General features: G+C 39.1%; 1 protein-coding gene and 1 long non-coding RNA gene across 6 annotated transcripts in view; one reads left to right on the top strand and one right to left on the bottom strand.

The window, feature by feature from the left end:
- LOC126106566 (uncharacterized) overlaps window positions 1-8,697 on the bottom strand; it is a 31,100-nt gene extending 22,403 nt beyond the window's left edge. Inside the window, exon 1 of the long non-coding RNA XR_007523366.1 lies at window positions 8,516-8,697. This is a non-coding gene — a long non-coding RNA (uncharacterized LOC126106566). The remainder of the gene's footprint in view (window positions 1-8,515) is intronic.
- A 2,080-nt stretch (window positions 8,698-10,777) lies between these two features.
- Window positions 10,778-24,194, top strand: part of LOC126106578 (CWF19-like protein 2) — a 217,646-nt gene continuing 204,229 nt past the window's right edge. For 3 of the 5 annotated variants that reach the window (XR_007523368.1, XM_049912921.1, XM_049912922.1), the window contains exons 1-2: window positions 10,781-11,109; window positions 22,991-23,203. Coding sequence is in view for 3 of the 5 variants with exons in the window: in XM_049912921.1 (XP_049768878.1) it covers window positions 11,023-11,109; window positions 22,991-23,203 (300 nt within the window). In the remaining 2 variants the exon portion in view is untranslated. Of the gene's footprint in view, window positions 11,110-22,990; window positions 23,204-24,194 lie in introns of all 5 variants that reach the window. The other 2 variants (XR_007523369.1, XM_049912923.1) reach the window with 2 other exon arrangements.

A 24,194-nucleotide genomic window follows, 5' to 3' on the forward strand; every position in this document is an offset into this window, starting at 1 on the left:
TTTATTCAAAGTACTGGGGAAAGAAAGGCGTATGCTGACTTTTCCTGTGAACAATTGTAAAGTCACTGGAGCCATAAGTGCACAGCGACAAATAATTAAACTCCAAGTGCGGGTAGAGATGTATATACGGGAAGAAGCCATAGCGTGCTCATTCCTGGTAGTAAAGGGTTTAAGGGTAGCCTGCATTTTGGGGGTAGATTTTTTGAGAGAAAGGGACGCAGTAATCGACCTTTCTCGGGGAAAATTAAGTTTGATGAACGCGGGTAGGAGGATAGAATTGTCCATGCTCAGATCTGAAGAGGTACCTGTGCCTAATTGTAATGCTATTAACATAAAGTGTAGGAATCAGTGGATACTACATTTAGACAATCATTGTCAAGGACAAAATCTCTATTATCCAGACGTACAAAGTGATCAATTAAAAGCAAATGTGGACGCACTTGTGAACAAAGTATCACAGTCCGAAAATTTGAACTCAATGCAACAGCAGGATTTGGTACAGTTATTAACTAACTATGCAGATGTATTTTCAGAACGACCAGGAATTGTTAAGGGATATCAGTACAATATCGAGGTGAAGCCTCACAAAACCTACTGTCGAGCCTCATACTCCATTCCTTGGTCCAAGAAGGAAAGAGTAGCTAAAGAAATAAGAAAACTGATGGAGTGGGGAATAATAGAACCGTCTTTGTCCCCTTATAGTAGTCCTTTGGTGGCGGTAGCAAAAGCAGATGGACAGGTACGGTTAGTATTAGATGCGAGAGACATAAACGAAATTATTGTACCTGTCAGGACTCATCCGGAAAACTTAGATGAGCAAATTCAAAAATTCCATGAAGTGCAATATTTGACATCTATTGATATGAAAAGTTCATTCTGGCAAATCCTGCTCACACCCGAGTCGAGGAAATATACTGCATTTATATTTGGGGGAAGGAGCTACCAATTTAGGGTACTACCTTTCGGCTTAAATGTAAGTGCAGGAGTTTTCATAACAGCCCTCGACGCGGTTTTAGGTCCGGATTTGCTGCAAAGGGTAACAGTGTATGTAGACGATCTGGTGATTGCTACTGCCACCTGGGAGGAGCACGTAGAACTACTGGGTAGAGTCTTAGAAAGGTTTAAGCAAGCGGGGGTAACATCGAATCTTGAGAAATCCAAATTTGGACGTAATCAGATTAAATTTCTAGGTCACATAATAACACCACAAGGCATCAAACCTGACAGCAAAAAACTTGACGCAATTCGTGGGTTTCCTAGTCCGAGAACTAAGAGACAACTCAAAGCGTTTATAGGTCTTGCATCCTTTTTTAGACGGTTTGTTCCAAACCAATTAATGAATAACGAATCTTTATTGAGCCTGTTGCGTAAAAATGCGCACTGGGTGTGGACAGAAGAATGTCAACGCGCATTTGACGCTATCAAAAACGCCTTGGTGAATGCAAACATACTGCGACACCCAGATATGACAAAAGATTTTTGCATAGCGAGAGATTCGTGTTCATACGGTCTGGGCGCTTGTTTATTCCAGTGGGACAGGAGCAACGACCCCACAACAATCAATGTTATCGGATTTGCCAGCCGCACACTAAACAGCTGTGAGAGAGCATATTCCGCTACCGAATTAGAGGCTCTTGCAGTGGTTTGGGCGGTAAAGAAATTCAACTATTACATCTATGGTAAAGAAGTCAAAGTATTCAGCGACCACCAGGCTCTGAGCTATTTAATGTCTTGCAAATTATACCATACCCGCTTGCTAAGATGGAGGTTAGCATTGCAGGAATATAAAATTAAGATTATGTACCTAAAAGGACAAGATAATGTTGTAGCTGACGCCTTGTCGAGGCTCCCACTAGGGCAATCCTCAATGTCAAAGATTTTGGAACAATCGGAGGAATATCGAATACTCTTAGTACAAGATAAGGTACATAGGAGGGACTTTTTACACATGTGTAAGAATATGGCTATATTGCAGGAAACTGATCCGATTTGGCGAGATACCATTAGCAAAATTAAAGAAGGAACCAATCTTAAAAGTGTTCAGAATTTCAAAATAGTAGATAATATTCTGTATTATAAAACAGGTGTGTCAAATGACCATGGAGTCGTGTGTATACCGCAACAGGCTATCCCAGCTGTAGTGTGGCACACGCATTTAGCATGGGGTCACGCTGGGATAGGCAAAACAATAAGGATTTTATCCAGATTCTGTTACTTTAAGGGAATAAGCCAGCAGACTCGCACCATTATCAGGACTTGCCCTCTGTGCCAAAAAGCTAAGTTTCAAAATAAGTCCACAAGGTTTGAACTGCATCCTATAGTACCTCATCGGCCACTTCAGTTAGTATCTATAGACATAGCAGGACCCTACCCACGAGCCAGGGGTGGATTAAAGTACATTTTAGCGGTATATGACCTTTTCTCTAAATACTTAAAAATATACTGCCTTAAATCAGCCACTGCTCGTGGAATAGTTAAATGGTTAGGGAAAGTATATTTTACACAGGTAGGTAAGCCTGAAGCGATAATATCGGATAATGCTTCCTATTTTACAGGCCATACCTGGAAAAACTATTTACATGAACAAGATATAAAGCACATACTAATATCCCGTTTTCACCCACAAGCAAGTTTAGTAGAGAGAACATTCGAAGAGTTAAATAAATTTTTCAGGTTATACATTGCATATAAGCACACAAGATGGCCAGATCTGATACCTAAGTTTTTGGAAATTCACAACGCAACCCCGCATGCTTGTACGGGGTATCCACCAAACGAGATTATAATGAATAATAATAGAGTTCTGAATGAGTGGCTGGCACCTTTGCCTAAGGTCCCAGTCATTCCTGAGCCTAAGGAAGAGAAGATAAGAAAAGCAGGGTGCAACCTTACCAGGTGCACTCAGAAAAGGAAAGAAAAATATAATCGACATGTGACGAATAACCAAAAATTTAGTGATGGGGACTTGGTACTCTTACGCAATCATCCTAAGTCCTCGGCATCCTTAAAACAGAATAGCAAGTGGCAATTGGTGTACAATGGACCTTTTAGAGTAGTAAGTGTGCCACATGAGTGTAGCTATCTCTTAGCAGATCCCCACTCAGGGAGAGTACGGGGACTGTATCCGCGTAAGGATGTAAAAATATTCCTACAGTAAATGACTAATAGTCCTATGTGGACACCATTCTTTTGTAAATGAATGAACATTAATGATGTGTGATCTGTAGAGATAATGTACTAGTGTAGAAGTATTTAGTTATAAGAATATGATTGACTTTCTCTTTTGTTTATGAATATTTGTGTTATGTCTTCTTTTAATTAATGTTAGCTTAAACATGCTCTAAATGTCTCCACAGATAACCTGATTAGTGCAATTATTTATAGTGTTAAATGGTGACAGAGATCAGTCAGGAGGAACATTTTAGTAATGATTAGTTTGTGTACTGCATAATATTCTATATGTGAGTCAAACTTGAAATATTTCTTGTACAATCTTTTTATTATATATGTGTATATATGTATATATGTGTAGCTGTCAGATTGACAGATTCGAACCCAGAACAATATCAATAATATGAGGCCCTGAGAACTTTATTATCTAACCAATGTTATCAGAGAGAATAATGCACCCAGTAGTGACCCAAGGGCGCCATGGGAGGCAAACTTATTGCAAATTTAAGTAGCGCAAAGTTACGCACAAAGAAGCTTCAATTGAAGCATGTGCAGATTCAATCAGTAAAAAAGGAGCTAGCCTGATACAGTCCAAGTCAATTTTAGCCTACAGAGACTACACTGTAGTTACGTAGGACCTTACAAGTGAAGTAAGACATAATTTCAAAGGAGTTATTGAACAATATGCCTGAATCCGGCTGGAATGCACAAATAAAATCTACTCGAACACGAATATAGATGATTTTTGGGCAAACTAATACGAAATTTTAATATTTGTTACCATGTACGCAAATATCACACACCTTGGTAAAGAGTTACGAATGTGCTGTTACAAAAATTGCACAACGGACATTGTAAATAAAAATAAAGGAACTTAAACAAAAGTGCAGTATTGTGTGGCAGAGACAGACAGTGACTGTTAAACCTGCAGCAATACGTCACGAAGTTGTTGTGTATAAGTAAAAAAAAACTGTATCATCGCCGTGTGTGCAAGTGGACAAGGAACTAGCACGACATGAACAGTGAGCCGATAACGGACGGTGGACCAAGTTAGTGTCAAATTTTTAATTCTTTGTGTGTCAAGGGACGCTAGGAAAGCGCATTGACTACAGAGATACATTTTGTCCTAAGGTGAAAACTTGCGTGTGACTAATGACAAGTCATGACATGGTGAAAAATATTGTGTGCCCATAAAACGTGTTACTGTAACAACGAAACATTGTGCAAACCAGACTAGTGGAGGCCTACTGAATAATAACTGCCAATAACTGTGTGCGTTTTTTCCCACAGCAGGGAAAATGCCCATAAGGATAGTACACTGTTTGTGAACTTGTTGCATGTTTGCTGGAGCACTGCAAGAAGACGTCACACGGGCGAGCTGATATACAACGCGCATCCGGCTGCATCAGCCATGCAGCGGCCGCAGCAGCCCGCAGCAGACCAGACAGCCACACGCCTCTCCGCGTCGTAGCTGTCAACACCGGGGGTGGTGACCTACACGGAGCCGACGCGCCGCGCCGAGCGCCGCTCAACAATCACTCTGCACCGCTCACCAACTACAGCATTATTGACTTTTTCCAAAATATTTACATAAACTGCATAACATGTCTATGACTCAATATTGATAAACATTGAACATTTATTATGTATGTCCGTAAACTGATAAGAGAAAATGAACACTAACAAGTGCAAGAGATGAATTTGTAACACGGAGGTAGTGGAAACATTATGAAAAGTGATCCTGTACTAAGTGATATACCCTAGGACAAGTGACCTTGCAGTATATCTCAAAATTAATAATAACGAATTGTTAATCACACACAAAAAACTTTCGTTGAACTGTATGTGACTGTGATATTATGTAACCTTGGTGACAGACTGCTAAATTAATTCAAATGAATGACTGTTAAAGGGACAATATTAATCATGAACCAACTGGGATGGCTGGGCTCCGGCACAGTTTTGCCCAGGTTTCCTGTCTGCCTTCGCCCAAATGGAGGAGCCATGAACGTATATAACCCTGGGACTAATTAAAAGAGCCATTCCATAAAAAATACAGAATTGTAAAGAACGTTACTGGCACCATTGTGTCAAAGTATAGAAACTAATTTGCCAAGTGCTGCCAGGGGGCAATGTAACGTTCCCTGGCAAACTCACGCTATTAATGAACAAGAGTTTATTTGTACCATATACGCCACTCTGAGCAAGTTGTATATACCGTAATTATTGAACAAAAATATTATTGAATTTTGTGTGAAAGACATTTGTTATTATCGTAATATTTTTTTGTAGTAGTATTCTCTCTGTATTTAGGATAGTAATTTTTCTCTATTTATTATGTGATTGTGAAATGTGTCAGTATCTGCGATAACAGATGTCAAATTTAGCCAGAGGAGAATAATATTGTCAAATTACAAAGAAACGTTAATAGTCAGCAGTAGTATAAAAGCACGACGTATTGTGTATTCTTTGGTCTTCTCTGTCTAGAGCTGAATGCGAGAGGAAGCTGTGTCGAAGCGATTTATGAATGGGTGGACTTCTTTTGTCTCTGTCTAGATTTGGCCGCCATTAGAGGAGGCGTTACAAATTAATGTGAGTTGAATTATTGTTTGATCTAAATATATCAGAATTTATCAAAAGTGTGTATTATTAATGTAAATTAGCTTGCCCATATCATCTATAAAAATTTCTTTAAAGAATTTTCAGCATTTTTAGCGGTGTTGCTGGGCTGTGCCGCGACCGATCAATTTGCAGCGGCGGCACATTTGAAAAATTGTTCCGCTAAAGGAAAAATCAACCAAACCCGTAAATCGGGAACAGATAGATAAAAATTAACAGTGAATTAAGAAATTGTTCTTCTTTTACAGTGATCCTGAGACTGATGAATTTTTAAACTAATTATACGTTTGTGCATTTGTAGGCGGATAGTTAATGTTAGTTAACATTGAAATTAAACAATTTTGGTTCTTTCAAATAACTTAAATGTATAGCGAAGTAGGTTTGATCAGTGATAATTAAATGTCGGCTTGGCAATAATTAACCATTTTCTGATAATAGAGATAATCTTGTGCTCCATAGTTAACGCCGGGATAGAATTCAGTAAATATTTAACAGAAAAAACCCACTGCATTTAGAAAATGTGTGCCAAGGCCGAATGATGTAAAGGATTTAAATTTCAACTAAATATTCTTAATCAGTTAATATGAGTTCACGTAATTTTTTTAAATGTACGTAATTCTTTTGAAAGTGAATTTTTTATTACCACGCGTAAATAAGAGAGAGGTTCTACAACAAAGTTCGTACTTACAGAAGAAAGTTAAAGAGAGGCAAATTAAGTAACCAAAAGCAACCATAATAAATAATAATTAATAATTATTCTGTCTTTAACGAAAACAATAGCAGCGATTTCGTTAAAAAGTGTAAATGGGACCTGTCAACACTGAATTTTGGCTTTGATCCAGACTACAACAATATTGTCATGCGATGTAATATGTGCACAAATTGAAAGAGAACAGAGTCGTGCAAATATTTGTTTCGAGGCTATATTATTTTTGGGATTGTAAGTTGTGGTACCAAACTGATCTGTAGGTCAACATGAGGCCTAGGTTATGTTAAATGGTGACAGTTTGGTTGCAAGTTGGCAAAGTGGTATCGTAAGCTGCAGTTAATCCAGAATGAAAACACTCAAACCAGGGAAAACTTATAAGCAACTATTTGTGAAGTATTGCTCTAGTAATCTGAAGACAGAAATTTTCAGATAAGAGTTACTAATGGCCCATTAAACCCAAATGAAAGGGTTATACACAGGCGCTGAGGGCATAACAAGGAGAAAATGTAACAGCTGCGATTTTGTACAGAACATTGTACGTCAAAGCTCGATTTTTGGCAGGTTTCAATCAGTGGTCAACTGACCTGTTTGTGTGAATGGCCACATTACAATTACAAGAATGTGTGTCAACAGGATATAAACACTAATCTTCTGTCTCTTAACAGTGAGTGGGACTGTCTGAACAGGGAGTTGGACATCCATATCTGGTCTAATGATACGAAACTAACTTAATTTTTATGACTGGCATAGATTTTTGTAGTGAATGAGAAATGCAGCAGTTTACATCTCTTTCTATTTTTGTTGTAACGACAGTAGGAATGCATCAAAAAAAAATTTTCAAAACAGCTTTGAAGCTTTAGATAAAAGTAAAATATATTTCTTACTAAATTAATTCCGCAGATAATCTCATTCAAGTGCATAACCATAACAACGATTCACTTAGTTGGATCAGAAGAGGCTTTGCAGTTCATTTTAAACCATCTGGAAAGCTAAGGAATTATTAACGAAATATAGGGCACAATCAGCATGTTATCAGTGTTTGCATAAAACGATACTTGAAAGTAATCTGCTACATTGCTACGAGGAACATATTTCGTTCAAATGTACACTTAGAAAATTTTACAAAAAGTGTACACAATACTTTCAGGTTGCAGTGAGAGGACTAAATAAAGGTCTTTTGAACTTAATAATTTGAAATGCTGCAAAATATTTGTAATTGCCGTTGTTTTTAGTGTTGGCCAACGTCGTCCTTAACGTGTTTCGTGTAGCAATTTTGTGAGGTTTAGGGAACAAAAGGGAATATGTCAGCTGATAGTACTATGCAGACAATAAAGGAGTAGCAGACAGACGATGTGTTTTGAAGCAAGAGACGAAGCAATTTTAACTGTGTTATTAGGTCCCAACCCACCCACAATATCGTAATTTGCAGCATATTCGGAAAAAAGCATTCAAATATTTGTGACAGTAACGAAGACAAGAATCGTTTCACTTTTGGCGCTGGAATTCATTGCCTCTTTTCACGCCTCTCATTGGTTGCGCGAAAAGTACCATCCCATTGGCAACGCTAAACTGACGCTTTGCCAACCTATGAACAGTAGAGAAACATCACCGTGACTGGTACTGATCTAGACTTTTGAAGTTTTTAACGCCGTCGTCAGCATTTCTCGGGAGTAAACTTTTGAGGGTAAAGTTCGTGTACGAACTGTGTCGTTTTATACTAAAATTGGAAGTTAATATATTTTCGCTGCTTAATAGTGGCAGAATAAGCGGGCGGGCAAAATAATATATTGGAATGGAAACTGATTAGTAATTGCTGATTGGATAAGTAAAAGAACTCGAAAGAATAATTGAAAGAAAATGGAATGTATATATATCCTGGGTGAATTTTAACTGGCACTAATATCAACAGACCTTCAACGTTCAAAATATTTAAGATCAAAATTCATCATTTAAATTTATGTTCTTCTTCTCGTTATCGCCATTGTGCATAGAGCTGGTTATCACAATACTGTTTACCGGCTTGCCCCTCCTCTGTTCACGCAAATTCCTCTTCTCTGCTTCGATCCAGTTAATGCAGGGTTCTCGACGCGGGCGAAATGATGAACAGATGTGGTTATTTGTATAAATATCGATATATAAATTTGGTCTTCATAATAGGTTTTATGACACTTTTTTAATGTACGGTTAGAATACACATTTTTGAACAATACTGGCACGTCGGAACTCGTTATACATCCGCCCTTTGAAAACATTATCTTTGCCATAAAATAACTTATAAGTCTATCGTTGGGCTAAAGAAAAGAGCGAGAGAAAAAATAATATGACCTATTACACTGCCCACACTCGTTATTGTCGTGAATTTCGTGCTTTTGCCTCTTCTTGAGCATTATTTTGTTCTGTTTTCGGGAGAAACTGTTAATGTTCCGTGACGAAGTGAATTTTGAGTGTTCCTCCATTAAAGAGACCATGTACTTCGATTATATGGGAATGAGGCTAATAGCACAGGCTAACAAGACCGTAGCTGATACTCTATGATCAAGACTGCATGACTTCTGATGGGAGAAATGCTATAATACGCTGGAAGAAATTCTGTGGGTCGTATTAATAATTTGAGCAATGTGTATCTATTATAATTATCACCTGTAATAGAACCATGTTTATATTAGCGGTCTTTTATCAGCAACTTTTACACTTAATGTGAAGATTTATGCAAATTTTGGATTTTCCCTCTTTATTTTCATCAAATGATTAAAAATATATGTTATAAAAACTAATAAATAAGAATTCACAATTCATAACGCAGTCTAACACAACAGTCGCGACACTTTGCCTCGATTTGTTGCCTACTGCAGCACCAGTGCGCCAAGCGGCCAGGAAGTAAAATTGTTGATTTCGGTGCGATTATGAAAGCGAAACCGAACAGTATTTTTTTTAAATTTTGGTTTGTATAATCGATTTTACAAATGGGAGTGTCTGTAGTGCAATAAACTGCAGCAACATCAAGAAGAACATACCACATCTGTCTTTTTTTTTTTTAGGTTTCCTAAGGGCCCTGACAGCTATATACCATCACGTTACTAAACCGTAATGGTAGGATTCGCTTGCAAACTACATGTGTATTAATGATCAATGTTTCGTTTTATGGGCATAAAATGGCTAGTGAAGAGCAAACGAGAAGGTCTTGTGAAAAAAAGACCTTCTTTACCTATACTTCGAACAAAACCAATTCAAGAAAGCAAACAATAATAAACTTGTGGGAATGCAATACCCACCCTGTTTGACATCCCAAATAAGCCACCTTGACTGACGGTGAAGACCAAACTGCCACAAAGTTTCGGCAGTTCATCTACAGCTGTAAAACACTCTTATGGCACAGAAGCAGCCAGTTCAACTCTCCATATGTCAGTGCCAGATTTATAAGAATCGTCAACACAGACCTGTTTTGACAATGAAGTGGTTAGATCAAGCACAGTTATTCGTATTTTTCAAAAGCGTGTGTCCGCCTTTTATAGCAGAGGGTACAGCATTTCTCCGATATTGATGAACTAGTGAATGTGTCATCGTAACTTCTGACAGTGTTATTGGCTTAGAGGATTTGTAGCTAACATGCACACCATATTTCTCCCACTATTTGACAGTTGCTTGTCCCACTTAGATTACCGTAATATAAAGATTTGATTTGATTTATTGAGCACCCATTTTATCATGTACAATGGTATGGGATTTGTCATATGTTACATACAGAAAAAAATATGAATAACAACATATTATGTAAAAAATATTAGTGAACAATCTGAATTAAATATATGGGCAAAAACAATCACAAATTTATATCATGTAAGCTATAAGGTCGTACTTGTGGTAACAGACGACAATGACTAAAAAACAGTAGGCCTACGGAACGACAAAAGGGGTGTCGATCCCTTTTGCACGTAGAGGTATACGTCTTATATGTAAATCAGTGTGTTTATATTCTTTTGATATCAACGTGGTAAGCTAAATTTCTACCCAATGTCGTAAGTGTTTTTTCACAAATGTGTTGTAGCCTGCCACTGGATTTATGATTTTTATCCCTACTTGCGCTTCTCTTTGAAGTCTTTTCAGGATCATCTATATCTTCTGGTATTACACAAGCTCTTGGAGGCAATTAAATAATTCAACTTTTTCGTAATTCACATAGGAAAGGATGAAAAACTAGCATTATGCTTACGGCGCATCTAAAGTTCTCCTTTCTCGTGCCTTGAAGCGCTAGTGTTGCTCCAGCTGTCAAACGGTAACAACATTAACAGCAGTGAGTGTCGCGACTGTGATTCGACTGTGATATATCATGTTAGACTGTGATATGTTGTGTTTGGAGTTAACATCTGAAGTGACGACTCAGTCTGGGTGTAGTTTTATCTTTAGATCTTATGAACTTTGAGCTATTTGTTTTGTTTTCGAGTTGCGCGTAATGTTTGTATGCCGATAGAAACATAAAATCAAAACAACCGAGTGACGGGGTTGTAGTAGGCTGTAATCGGAAGATGTCTCTGATAAATTTCAGTAGTGAACGAGAGAGCAATAAGCGACGAGAGGAATTACGGACGGCGAGAGAAACAGCTTTAAAGAAGGTATAGTAGTTGCTGGTTCCCGTAGAATTTGCGGATAATGCGATATCCGATGGAAGTTTGACTGTGAAGACGCATACTAATTAAAAACAAATAAAATCGTATTTTACAATCAACCACATAAATTTACTATCGCGCTCAATTGAATATGTTTGTAGTATTCACTGTAGAACAGTGTGTTGGTTGTGAGTTGGCGAAGCTAACAAATGTCAACATGAAATCTTCGCGTCTGTCTCACGAATATTAACATGAGTGATTATTCGTCCCTTTACCCTCACAAGAAGAGGAATAGAATAAATGTTCTCATATTGTGCGCCTGAAGTTGCTCACTACATAGATAGTAGGAATCCATGTGAATTTAACCATTCTAACCACAAAAAAAACCCTCTCCAAACTCTTCCATACTTATGCGCCAACCATTCGCATTGTGATGGTATCTTAACACCCTTGGATTGTGAGTGTGCAGCCGACAGTGCGACTCTCGGCTCCCTTGGGCTATCACATTATGTGCGTGCAGGATTACCTGTACAGTGATAGTGCTTGCATACTCCTGTGTTCCATAATGGCACGTGCCGTTCTGAAAGTAAAACTTTAAGACTCAAAACACAGATGGCCAGGTTCCCTGCCATTTGGTAATCACACTGCCTGTCCTTGCAGCTCTCGCCTCCCACCTAAGCTTGGAGCAGCGCTCATATCTCTCCCTCACAGCCTATCATAGGGCAGCCCTGAAATGCTCTTCCAATTAGCCTACATCACATTATAGTGAACGTTTGCCTCCCATCAGAGTGGTAACTGTGGACCAATCTAGGCATCTGGACATGCTGTAGGTCAGTCAGTCTGTCAACATGTATAGTTTTCTTTCATTTATGTTCATTCACTTCGCCAACACATATCGAAATTGTCAGATGCCAATGTAATTGACACTTCAGACTCTGCTACAAGTCAGTCTGTCAGCACACCTAGTTTTTTCCAGTCACCAAAGAAATACAAACGTCTGTAACCAACATCAAAATTCATGATAACCAGATCAGTCAGAGTTATTCTGGCACACTCTATATTGATAACGAATGTACCCAATTCATATCTTCAGCCAAAAGAAATTATCAGATTCAGCGATTCTCTTTGGATACTGTATACCTGCTATGACTAACTTCATCAAACTGCCAACAACGTCATGGAATGTAAGAGCAGGCAAGGAGAATCTGTATCAGTGAAACTATTCCTGCAGCCCTATTGGAAGTTTCCAGTTACGTGAACTGAGAAAGAAAGCATATGCGGCACAGAATAACTGAGTGTACTTTGACGTGTTGTCAGTTTAGAACTGTTTGCATTCTGTGTAGGCAATATAAACTTTTGAAAAGTTGTAGAATTTCAGCTGTGCACTCACAGAACCATTTGATGAGTTCTCATATTGGGCTATTTGAAGGTAACAACTGGCCAGATTCCAAAATAAATAAACGGGAGATTGAAAATGGTGTGTGTGAGAGAGAGAGAGAGAGAGTGAGTGGAATATGAAGTTTTCAGTCACCTTGACTTGTGACAGGAAGACTGGGACTTTCGTTTTAAAAAAAGAAAAAAAGATGATTGCAGAAAGTTGTTCAGTGGGCTATGGAGAGAAGCGGGTTGGGGTAACTTGTACTGTGAGACTGTTGTCAGTGTGCCTTGTCACCATATTACACAGTTCTCTGCAAGAAATACTTTCTTCCACAATGTCACATTACTCCAGAATATGATCCCATAAGGCATTAGTAAATGAAAATAGGCCTATAAGAAGTAAATCCACTTTGTGACATTTTCATCTCCAGAATCTGTAGCATAGATGAAGACATTTAAGATGATATGATACATGTGCCTTCCAGTTCTGGATCTTAGCAGTTGGGATTAGTGAGATTAGATTCAGTTTTTGTTCCATAGATCCAAAAATGAGATGACTTTCATGGGTGTGTAACAAGTCAGAAAATCTAAAATAAAAAACATAAAACATCTGGGGTCGACAGAAGCGTCCGATCCCACGTGTCGGCTTTGACCCGTGACGTAAGGGTGTTGTCGTGTGTGACGTCATGACGGCGCGGAGTTTGGTTTGTAAGTGTGGCGTGTTTGTAGATGTCGTCATGTTTTGGTTTGTTATGCTGTCAAAACTGAAACCTAGCTCACATTTTTATTTAAGCTGGTCTAACAGTCCTGTTAAGATATTTGTCTATAGAGTAGAAGGAGTTGCCTGTCAGAAAGTCTTTCAGATTCTGTTTAAAGTGAAATCAAGTTTGCTGGTTGCTGAAAATTATTGAAAATGTTGTTCCTGGACATAAACACACAACAATTTAGAACTTTTTTTCGTTTATTGACTAACCTTCATGCATTATTTCTTTAGTTGAATGGTTAGTTAGTTACTTGTTCCATTTATCATACTCACCCAGAATAAACATTACGATGTGAAATGCGTTAACAGAACAAACATAGAACACTCAACATACATCTAAAACAAATAATATTAATATGGCTACATGCAGGCCATTTATGGTTTTTTCCTCTAATATTGACCATTTATGCCTTGGTGACGATGAAGGAGTTGTTAGGGAGAAATTGCAGCTTGTAGAAATTGTAAATATGTCATCTTACTAATTAATTTTCGACAAAAGCTGCTTTCTGGTAGTATTTTATTTCACCATACTAGTTTCGGGCATTGCCCATCATCAGTGGTAACTGTATTACATAAAAGGCACATATTTCTTATAATAAGTTACTTACAGTGTACATTGTAGAGTTTTATGAATCTGTGATTTTCAGTTACTCATAAGTAATGTTCGATAGCATATCCCAGTGACAATATTTTGTAGTGTTCATTCATTAATGCAATTACATGATTTATATATACATATATGTAATCATCATAAGGAACTTTTTTTTACAAAATATAAGCAGTTGTTATTGGCAAATACTGTTCATGCAAAGATTATTTTCGGTATAGCCTATGTAAGGCTAGCCGAGCTATGCTTGCCTCAGTTCTTTATGTGTATTGCTACAACTCTTTGTGTACATAATTGGTTCGTGCTTAGTGTTACTTAAATACCGTCTTCAAGTTGTCAATGCTTCTGCAGAATAAAGTTGTATTCAGTCTATTGGTCATGTTGTACTTTACCTAATTACGACATGATTGGCGTCATGTTCTCAGCACAGATTTCTACTCTGGTTGGTCCTCCATTTCTTCTCATGTTAGCAGATGGTCTCCTCCACACCAAGCTTCAGATAGTTCACAGGGGGAAGACATGATCATGACAGTCTGCACACAATCATAGCATCAAGACACCTGACCTCGCTCCCAGCAGCAGCTGCACCAATGAACTAAACAGGCTACTAAACAGCAAAGTACGCATACCATATTTGTGTCCTGCTCTGATTGTTTCATTAACCACGAGTGCCCAGATTACCAAAAACGCTGGGCTGCTTGTCATAATTGCAACAAAAAAGGTCACATTTGCTTCTGTTTGTGATGCAAAAATTCAACACAATGATCCTGAGGATCTTTTTGGAGTAGATGCTTGTAAGTTGTGTGGTTTTACCATTTCAGATTAAGTGAATTTAGTGTGTGAACAAGTGTCACATACATAGTTGGATGCATTATGTTCTGATTCTTTCTCTTTCTTCTTTCCTGGATTGGATTGTGCCAACAATTTTCCAGCACAGATTACCATGAAACCTTCTGCTCAGCCTTGGTTTTTCGAGGCACATTTGGTTCCAGTGTTACTTAGGGAACATGTCAAAGATGAATTAGATCGCGTCACAGAATTCAATTTTGTTTGGCCTGTTGCATCAAGTGAATGATCTATCTCTTAGTTATAGTAAAGAAACTGTTAGGCCCGTTGTGCCTCTGCAGCAATTTTAAAGTTTCTGTGAACTCATAATCTGTAGTGGCTACGTACCCAATACCATGCCTTGACAAACTCTTTGCGAAGTTATCAGGTGGTCAATATTTCTCAAAAATTGACTTGTCAGATGCCTATTTACAACTCTCGTTAGGTACCAAGTCACAGTGCGTCAATATCCTCCTTTGGGATATCAATACCCCTTTTGGACTGTATCCGTACTTGCAGTTGCCTTTTAGAGTTGCCAGTGCTGCCATTTTTCAGAATTTCTTTGAACAACTTACAGCATCTGTGACGTGTTGTGCAAACTATTTGGATGACATTTTAGCTTATGGTGCCTCCACAGAGGAACATTTACAAAATCTCCACACTCCTTTTTCTTTTTTTTAAAACCTTCTGTTGTTTATCTTTGGTTTGAAGTTTCTCACGATGGTCTCAAATCCCTGCACTAACATATTTCTGCTGTTGTGTCACTTCCCCTCACTGTGTCAGTCAAGGAACTTCAGGTTTTTCTAGGCGAAGTCAGGTACTTCCATAAATTTTTGCCTGGGATAGCAACAGTCTCTCACCTGTTACGTGCGTTGCTGTGCAAAGGGACTCAGTTTCTATGGTTGCCGTGTTGTGAAACTGTGTTTTTCACCCTTAAGATCATGCTGCAGTCTGCAACTTGGTTAGTGACGTACCAGCCGGGTCTCACTTGGTCCTTGTGATAGACGCTTCATAGCACAGATTGGGGCAGTACTGGCTCGTAGATATTCTGATGGCTCTGAACAGCCTATTACTTATGCCTCAAAAATGCTGAACTCCTGCTGAAACTAGGTACTCTCAGAGAGAGAAGATTTGGCCATTGTATATGCTGTGAAGAAATTCCATGTTTTCCATATGGCAGAATATTAACACCAAGACATCAATGAATGAAAATATGCAAAAAATGTTAACTTTCTGACTTCTTCATACCCAAAGTTGGGAATTATTCTTATGGCAAAAATAGCTGAACCTGAACTTTCAGCAGGTCTTCTGTATGGATTTTCCTGTTTTAAGTTTTCATCAGTATGAAAACATAAGAACTTAATTGTCTACCCTCCTTATTATTTGTTGTTGGTATATTCTAATTGTGTGATCAGGCCTTGTGCAGTATTGAATTGAATGTACTGTGTTGCAGAAAACCTGCTATTCATTTTTGAGACTGAGTGAGATGGCACTGTGGCTAGCACACTGCACTCACATTTTGGAGGACAGTGGTTCAAATTCCTGTCCAACCATCTAACTTTAGGTTTATCACGATTTCCATGAACCACTCAAGGCAAATGCTGGGATGGTTGCTTTGAACGGACATGGCCAATTTCCTCCTCCATCCATCTCCCAGCTCTAATCATCTCATTGTTGATGGAATATTATACTATAATCTTCCTCCTTCCTTCCTTAATTTTTGAGAAATAATTATTTACCTTTTCATGTGTTAAAGTTACACATTTTAATTGTAATACTTGCTTCATCAGCAAAGGGAAAGCAATCAGTTGTGGTAAGGAACACACAGCAGCGGAAGTCTTAATTATATGACATTAATGAAAATGAAATTGATGTAGGCATGACAGTTAACCAGTTGAATCGATGGTAGGTGGACCAGTGAAGTCATTAGCTGGATTCTAAGAGACAACAAAAGACCGAGACAACGATCTGATGGAAGTCGTGTAGATGACATTACAAAAAAATGCAGGAGCTGCATTGATGTGCAGGCTGTAGCTGACAATGGTAATGCAGAAAGTAGTCCAGATGGGGGCTTGCTGTGGATGTCAGGTGGTGGTGGTGGTGGTGGTGGTGGTGGTGGTGGTGGTTCAAATGGCTCTGAGCACTATGGGACTTAACATCTATGGTCATCAGTCCCCTAGAACTTAGAACTACTTAAACCTAACTAACCTAAGGACATCACACAACACCCAGGCATCACGAGGCAGAGAAAATCCCTGACACCACCGGGAATCGAACCCGGGTGCGGGAAGCGAGAACGCTACCGCACGACCACGAGCTGCGGCAGGTGGTGGTGGTGCTAGACATGCAGTATCTCAAATCATTTGCTTGAAATATGACCAGAAAACACTTAACTGAATGCTTCTGATTTACATGAACTCTTCCTGAATTATTAGAAGTATACTTAGGTATTGAGGGGATTTTTGAGAAATAGTATGAGGGCACTTCAGCTAAACTGTTTCAGTGCACGATACTAACTAAAACTTTTTCAGGCAAAAGTAGTAACTGACATTCCTTTAGAGCACCACAGAGCAGTCAATATTCTACATGTATGTCCATACTCAGCAAACTGCTGTGAAGTGCACGACAGACGAGAGGATCTCCTGTTGTGCCACATCAGTATCACTAATTTATTTTTCCAAAGATAATTTTGTGTGGAACGCAGTGTGGCTCGTCACGGATCTGACAAGCCCTCGATAGATTTCCAAAGCGATGTGTCATCAGATTTATATGCACGTGTTATGCAGTTTCTGTAAATTACAGGCAAGTGGTTTTTGAGCACGGAACTGGTGCTCGATAGCATATAGAGAGAATTTTGCAGTCACGACATCTACATCAGTTCACTGTCGTGCTCCTCTAACCACTGTAGCACAGTTAAGGCCTTGTGACACAGACAGTTATCTCGCAGGAAGATTCCTTCGCCATCAGAAAGAACGTGGGGCACGAAGGAATGCAGATGGTACATAACGTTATGTAGCTCACAGCTGTCATGGTTCCTCCAATGGAAGGCCATGTGAATGTCGCTGGTATAGCACAGTGCTCCCCCTGATCTGCACGCATGTAATTGACCCTACGGTCAGGTCAACACGGGAACATTTCACCCCCGTGCACATGGTGAGAGTTTCTACTCTTTGTTTTTGTTGTTGCCAAATCCTGCCTCGGCCAGCGAGGTTGGGACGATATCCTCCAGGAAGATATCCGACAACTCAGTCAATCAATGCCGAGCCTAATAACTGCTCGCATAACGGCCCGATGTGGACCAACGTGATACTGACTTGGCCAGTTTGTGTGGTTAAGAGACCTTTTCAAGTCTCCGACACCTAGGATGTCTATATGCAAACTGAAGCAATGAATGAAATTTGTACCAAGGTCGGATTCAAATCCAGGTCTCCTGCTCAGTTGGCAGATGCACTCACCATTATGCCACCTGGGCACAGTGGCTTTGCTCGGCTGCACAGACTGCCGTAGCACGTCTCCCTCCTCAATCTATATTCCCGTCACATCTCAGCCCACTTCGTATTCCCCTAAAATCAAACAGCATTGCAGAGTCTCCGCAGCTGTATTGAAATAATACCTCGGCATCAAATAAAATGGGGCTTCCTGTCTGAAACCCAGGCACGGGTGGTTTAATCGAATGCAACTAAATGGTTCCAGAGACATTTCCAAGTCTAAAACATCCATATGTACATAGGTTGGAACTTAAATAGTGGCAACACTGCTGTGGAGACACTATGCAATGGAATCCACTATTGTTGCTGATAGCACACGTTGTTGACATACCTACCTTACCTCCGAGCAAATGGACTCACCCGTCCCACGTCATCGGTGTGCGCATAATTGAGGGAAACGCAGTCTCTTGTGAGTGAGCGGTCTAACTTATCAGTGTCACTATGTTTTCCAAACAGGAACAACGGAGTTGGATTAAGATCGAATATGCCACAGGTTGTACAGCACGACAGTGTCTTCGAGGTCTTCAAGAGGCGTGTGGGGAATCTGCATTGCCATACAGAACAGTGGCACGTTGGGTAAAAGCCTTCAACGAAGGTCAGCAAACTGTGGCATACGTGCATCAGGCAGGTCATCCTAGCATATCTGAAGAAGTAATGCATGCTGTTGCTCCGCTAGTGGACAGTAATCGACGCCATACGATTCGTGAGCTCGCCCACGAAACCGGATTAGCGCATACGACTGTGCTTCGCATACTGAAGGAACACCTGGGAATGCGAAAAATTGCATCACAAAGGGTTCTGCATGACTTGATGGAAATGCAGAAATGGATACATTACGACACTGCTCAGGTGAACTTGGAGAACTATGAGTGCAAAGGAGAGGCTTTCTTACGCCATATCGTAACACTGGATGAGACGCGGGCCGCATCTTATGAGCCAAAACTGGAACACCAATCCAACGATGGTGTTATTATTGGTCGCTGCGAAGCTCGAAAGTGCGTCAGAGCCCCAATATGGTGAAAGTTATGGTGATTCTCGTGTACGACTGTGATGGTGTTATCCTAATGCATTACGTTCCTCCACGGCATGTCAGTGCACAGTATTACTGTTCATTTTTGGAGCATCACCTGCGACCACCTTTGCGAAAGAAGTGGCTACACTTTCTGCACAACCCACCCATCATTTTGCACAACAATGCGTGGGTGCATACAGCGCAAGCTGTGGCTGCTCTATTCGGCCCATGGGACTGTCCTTGTGACTTTGATTTGATTCCGAAGATAAAGGAACCACTTTGTGGTTTTCGCTTCAGAACTGTTCCAGAAATTCGACAGGCAGTAGACCGCTCCATTCACACCATCAACAGAACAGGCTCTGCTAACGGTGCACTGCGTCTTCCACATGGCTAGCAACATGTTCTACTCAACACTGGTGACTACTTTGTAGGACAGTAACAGGTGCAAACATGGAACTCTATTTGTATCAGTTGTGATTAAATAGTTGCCACTATTTAAGTTCCAGCCCTCGTATATATGCAAACTGAAGTGACAAATGAAAATTTGTAACAAGACTAGGATTTTTCTTGAATAAATTGTCAATTTTTTTGAAATTGTAATCATTTGTTTTTCTGTACATGTACACCACATCTACTGATTTCCAATTTATTTGAATAATTTCTTTGTGGTGTGCTTCTTTTCTGTCTTAGTGTATTTGCTTTCTCCTTTCCAGGTTTTCTAAAACATCTGTGGTAATATACATCAAAGACAGACTTTTACTTTTTTAATCCATTTTCAGGTTACTGCAACTTTGCTTTCAACATTTTTAATATTCAAATCCACGTGAATAGTGAATCCGGGATTCCTTATTCTTCTTTCCTCATTGATTAAAATTATTCTTTCATTTCTGAGTGCCGAAGAACTTTTATTACATGTAAGTCTGAAAATCTGGTTTTAGCAGTAGTTGAGCTGGTACTAATTGAGCATTTTACATAAATAAAGTGGGTTTGGTTAGTATAGTTGTTTTTCACACTCATAGGGGTAACATACTCAGAGGTTCTTCTTGGCACTTCGTGCAGCATTGTTTAGCACCGTGTAGCACCTGCTGTGATGAGATTTCTGCTGTCAAACTTCATCTGCCGCATTCCCCCCACAGAGTACCCCAAACAAATAATAAAAATAGAAAACAAAATTGTGAACATGTGTAGGATGTCATCTACGTATAAATAACGACTTACTAGACTACTATTGTCCCATTTAATTATTATTGAAGTTTATTTGTACACATTTTTGCTCATTTATAGGCGACAAGGGGACAGAAAATTTTGTACTTCTGATGTTTATGAGAAAATTTCCAAATTTAGTTCAGCTCTCTGAGGATAACTGGTAAATTAATGGCTGATTGGCTGTTAAAAATTAACAAATGCTTGTAGCTTCATGGTGCTTGTGTAATTGTAAAAGTAGACTCTGAAGGTAATGTTACGTCAGTTATCTCTGTGTTGTGTTCATCAGTGTGTAAGTTAGCAAGCAGTTGAAGGATGATATTATAGTCTCTCCCGCCAGATGCAGAGTTCATTCTATCATTCACTACCTGCAAGCAGGAGGAGTCAATGCTGCTGAAAATCCAGTGTGAGTTGTATCATTTAGACGGTCGGGGTTACAAGTGATAGTGTTGTGAGGAAATTTTAGGCTGGTCACACAGATGTGTGTGACAAAAGTGGTTGAGGAAAACATTCGGATGTGACTTGTGCAGCATGATGACAAAATTTTGCATGCAATGTATCGGCTCATAATTTCCAAACTTTCCGGAAACGTGCCTCAGATTTCAAGGACAACCCCCTTTCAACATTGTCACATAAATTTTGTGTGCAATGGATACCAGACTGTCTAGTCAGTGTTCACATAACTGAAATAATGTGTTTGGCGTCAGTATGCCTTCAATGCTCCCATAAAGAGCCAGAGAAATTGCTGAACAGAATTATGACAGGGGATGAGACACGGGCGCAGTATGTGAACTCAGAAACTAAGAAACAGTCCGAACAGTGGCTGCACACTCAGTCTTACAATGAGCCCGAATAGTTCAGTTGACATTACTGTTTTTTGGGATCTTAAAGGAATTTTGACTGCAAATTTCATGAGAGTAACATGTGAGGATACCTTGACATCACAGGTTTATTGTGAGACTCTTAAAATCTCCTAAGGTCAATCCAAAACAAACTGCATGTGACGATTACTGGAAGTTTTAGTGTCCTACATGTCAATGTGTAGTCCTGGTCCTGTGAATCAAATGAAGGAAAAACAGACATTTCCCACTAGAAAATTTTTCATCATCCTCCCTATAATCTGGGCTTGCAGTGTATCAATTTCCACCTCTTACCCAAGATGGAGGACCCGTTGAATACTCAGCACTTCAACTGACAGTGAGCTCAAGGATGCTGTGAACAACTGGCCGAAGCACCATTTTTTAATGAAGTCATAAAGAAACTGATGTCATGGTACAACAGATGATAATCGAATTTGTGGTGATTATGTGGAGAATTAATGTTGACAATAGCCAGTCAGAAGCTATTTTACAGTTAGCCCTTGTAATATGAATTACCCACGATGTGACCCTATTGTACTGCATTCTGGGCACGCGCGAGCCGCTCAGCCACCAATGCTCGTCAACAATCTCGTAGGTGGTTGGCGGCTGCACGTGGTGGGTGCTCAAGCTGGAACAGCCTGCTCTGAGTAATTTTAAGTGTGTAGGTGCAAAATTTAAAAGGTACAGTTTTACTGCCTTTTTAACCCTCGAGCAGGTGCACTAATGTGTAAAGCGCACCAATTGCCTTGTACTGTTCCATTGTTCTTTTACAATTGTGAGCCCGTACCGATTGCCTCATTGTTGCTTCAGTCAACACTATGGTAAGTTGTGTTGGCATACATTCTAGTGAGCAGCAGTATATAAAATAAACAGCAAGCTAGGTGAGGACAACATTTACAGTCCATGCAAGAAAATGCCCCATAATCTGAGCTAGCAGCACAGTCCCACTATGAGGCAGATGTCTACAATACAGTAGTAATCACGCAAGTGTTTGGCTGGGATCTGATGCAACTGCAGTGTTTAATGCTCCAAGTGAGTCAGTGCAGTATGGTAATGCTTGTACATAGCAACAGAGTGATACAATGAAAGTTTATTTTCTTATTGTTTGATTAAACAGAGATTTTTCCTATATAATGTAAGTTTATTTTATCATTGTTGACTTAAACTAAGATTAAACAGTGAATTTGCTCATACATGTTTATTGTGGAAATATGAAGACAGCTATTCTTTACATGTGTACAAAGTACGAGCTATTCTTTACATGTGTACAAAGTACGTTGTACATCTGCTTGTGTTGTGAAAATAAGTTCACCCATTCGAGGGTTGGATAAAATAAATGTATTTAAAATATCTCTTTCACTTCTCCCCCCTCTTGTCTGTGAAGATACTGCATACTGCCACATCTCGGTTTGTACCATAAGATACAACATTACGGCATTCTTTGTGCGTGCACTTCTGGTGATTCTGTTAGCCATGTAGGACTACAGAAGTTATGGTGTGCTCTTCAGATGCACTGCCACTTCTTACATCCACAGCTGGTTACAGCAGTTTTTTTGTGTGTGTGTGTGTGTGTGTGTGTGTGTGTGTGTGTGTGTGTGTGTGTGTGTGTGTGTGTGTGTGTGTAATGCAAGTAATGTAAGTACTGCAATTATAAGGCTCTATAACATTTGTAGGAATAGCTTTATGGCAATAACTAAAATCTTTTAAATAAGTAAACAACACAAAGTGCCAAATCTTTGTTCGTGTAACTAGGCAGAGGCAGAGTTTTACCAGAAGAAGTTGGAGGAGGAGAGGAGGAGGCAGCGGGGCGACGACAAGTGGATGGCACCGTCAGTCGAGAGTCGAGTGAGGGAGTCCAGCAAGTCTGACCAACATAAAAAGTCGAAAAAGAAGAAGGAAAAGAAGAAGAAGGAGAAAAAGAAGAAGGCAAAGAAGAAAAAGCACCAGTCAGAGAGTTCCTGTTCGGTAGGTTTTTTTTTTTCTGGCTGCTTCTTGCAACTGTTTCATTGATAATGTGAATTGGAACTGCATTTCAATTGACAGTATAATTGGTCCTGACAGTATGGCTGCTTTGTATGCTGACTTCCACTCAGTGTTGTACAGTTGTAGTTTTTATTTTATTTTATTTTTATTTTATTTTCTGTGACACAATCACACAAACCTTTCCCAATTCCGTGTTTCGACCTACTAGTGGTTGTCTTCAAGCTGACAACAGATGAAAAAAGGAAATAAACAATCATTGTATAGTTTATAATGTCTCCCAAATAGCTCTCTGCGTAATCATAGAAAAGAAATACAATAATTTCTGAAGCCACATGCTGCTAGCAGCTTCTGTTGTTTTGTCAACAATATTGAAACCAAACATGAGGTTTTGAAGCTGAAGCGAAACAATAACCGAGACAAAGATTAAAACAGTGCTGGGCCATGCGATCATAGCTGTGATCACATTTATAATCTTTCAACAATTAATGCATTTCTTACTATGTTGAAACAGTTATTACAACATTTTATCACACCCAGACAATTTTGTAACAGACATCTTGTGACAAATTATTTAATATTTTCATCTGACTTTGCTATCATTAGAGTGCTTTACAACTTTGACCTCTGTGATAAAAATATATGTTCTTTCTCATATGATTTTCTTTCATGACAGTTCACATCTGTATTGCGATTTATTAGATGTCTTCATGTTTTCAATGACATCAATTGGCATATAAAATAAATTTTTGGTTTTTGTATTAGTGTTACAATACAAGATAAATTTAAAATTTGCTCTTTGTAAACAGTAGAATGCCTAGTACATTGTATTTTTATCAGACATTACCAATTTTACCTATCTCTATAATTAATTACAAAATGAAATAAACTATTCAAATTATTAACTGAATGTCTTAATTGTCTGTTCAAAACCAAATATTGTTAGCAAAACTGAAACAAGAAGTTGCAGGATCAA

The sequence above is a fragment of the Schistocerca cancellata genome, chromosome 10 (genome assembly GCF_023864275.1).
Source record: "Schistocerca cancellata isolate TAMUIC-IGC-003103 chromosome 10, iqSchCanc2.1, whole genome shotgun sequence".
In the NCBI taxonomy this organism is placed as follows: Eukaryota; Metazoa; Arthropoda; class Insecta; order Orthoptera; family Acrididae; genus Schistocerca; species Schistocerca cancellata.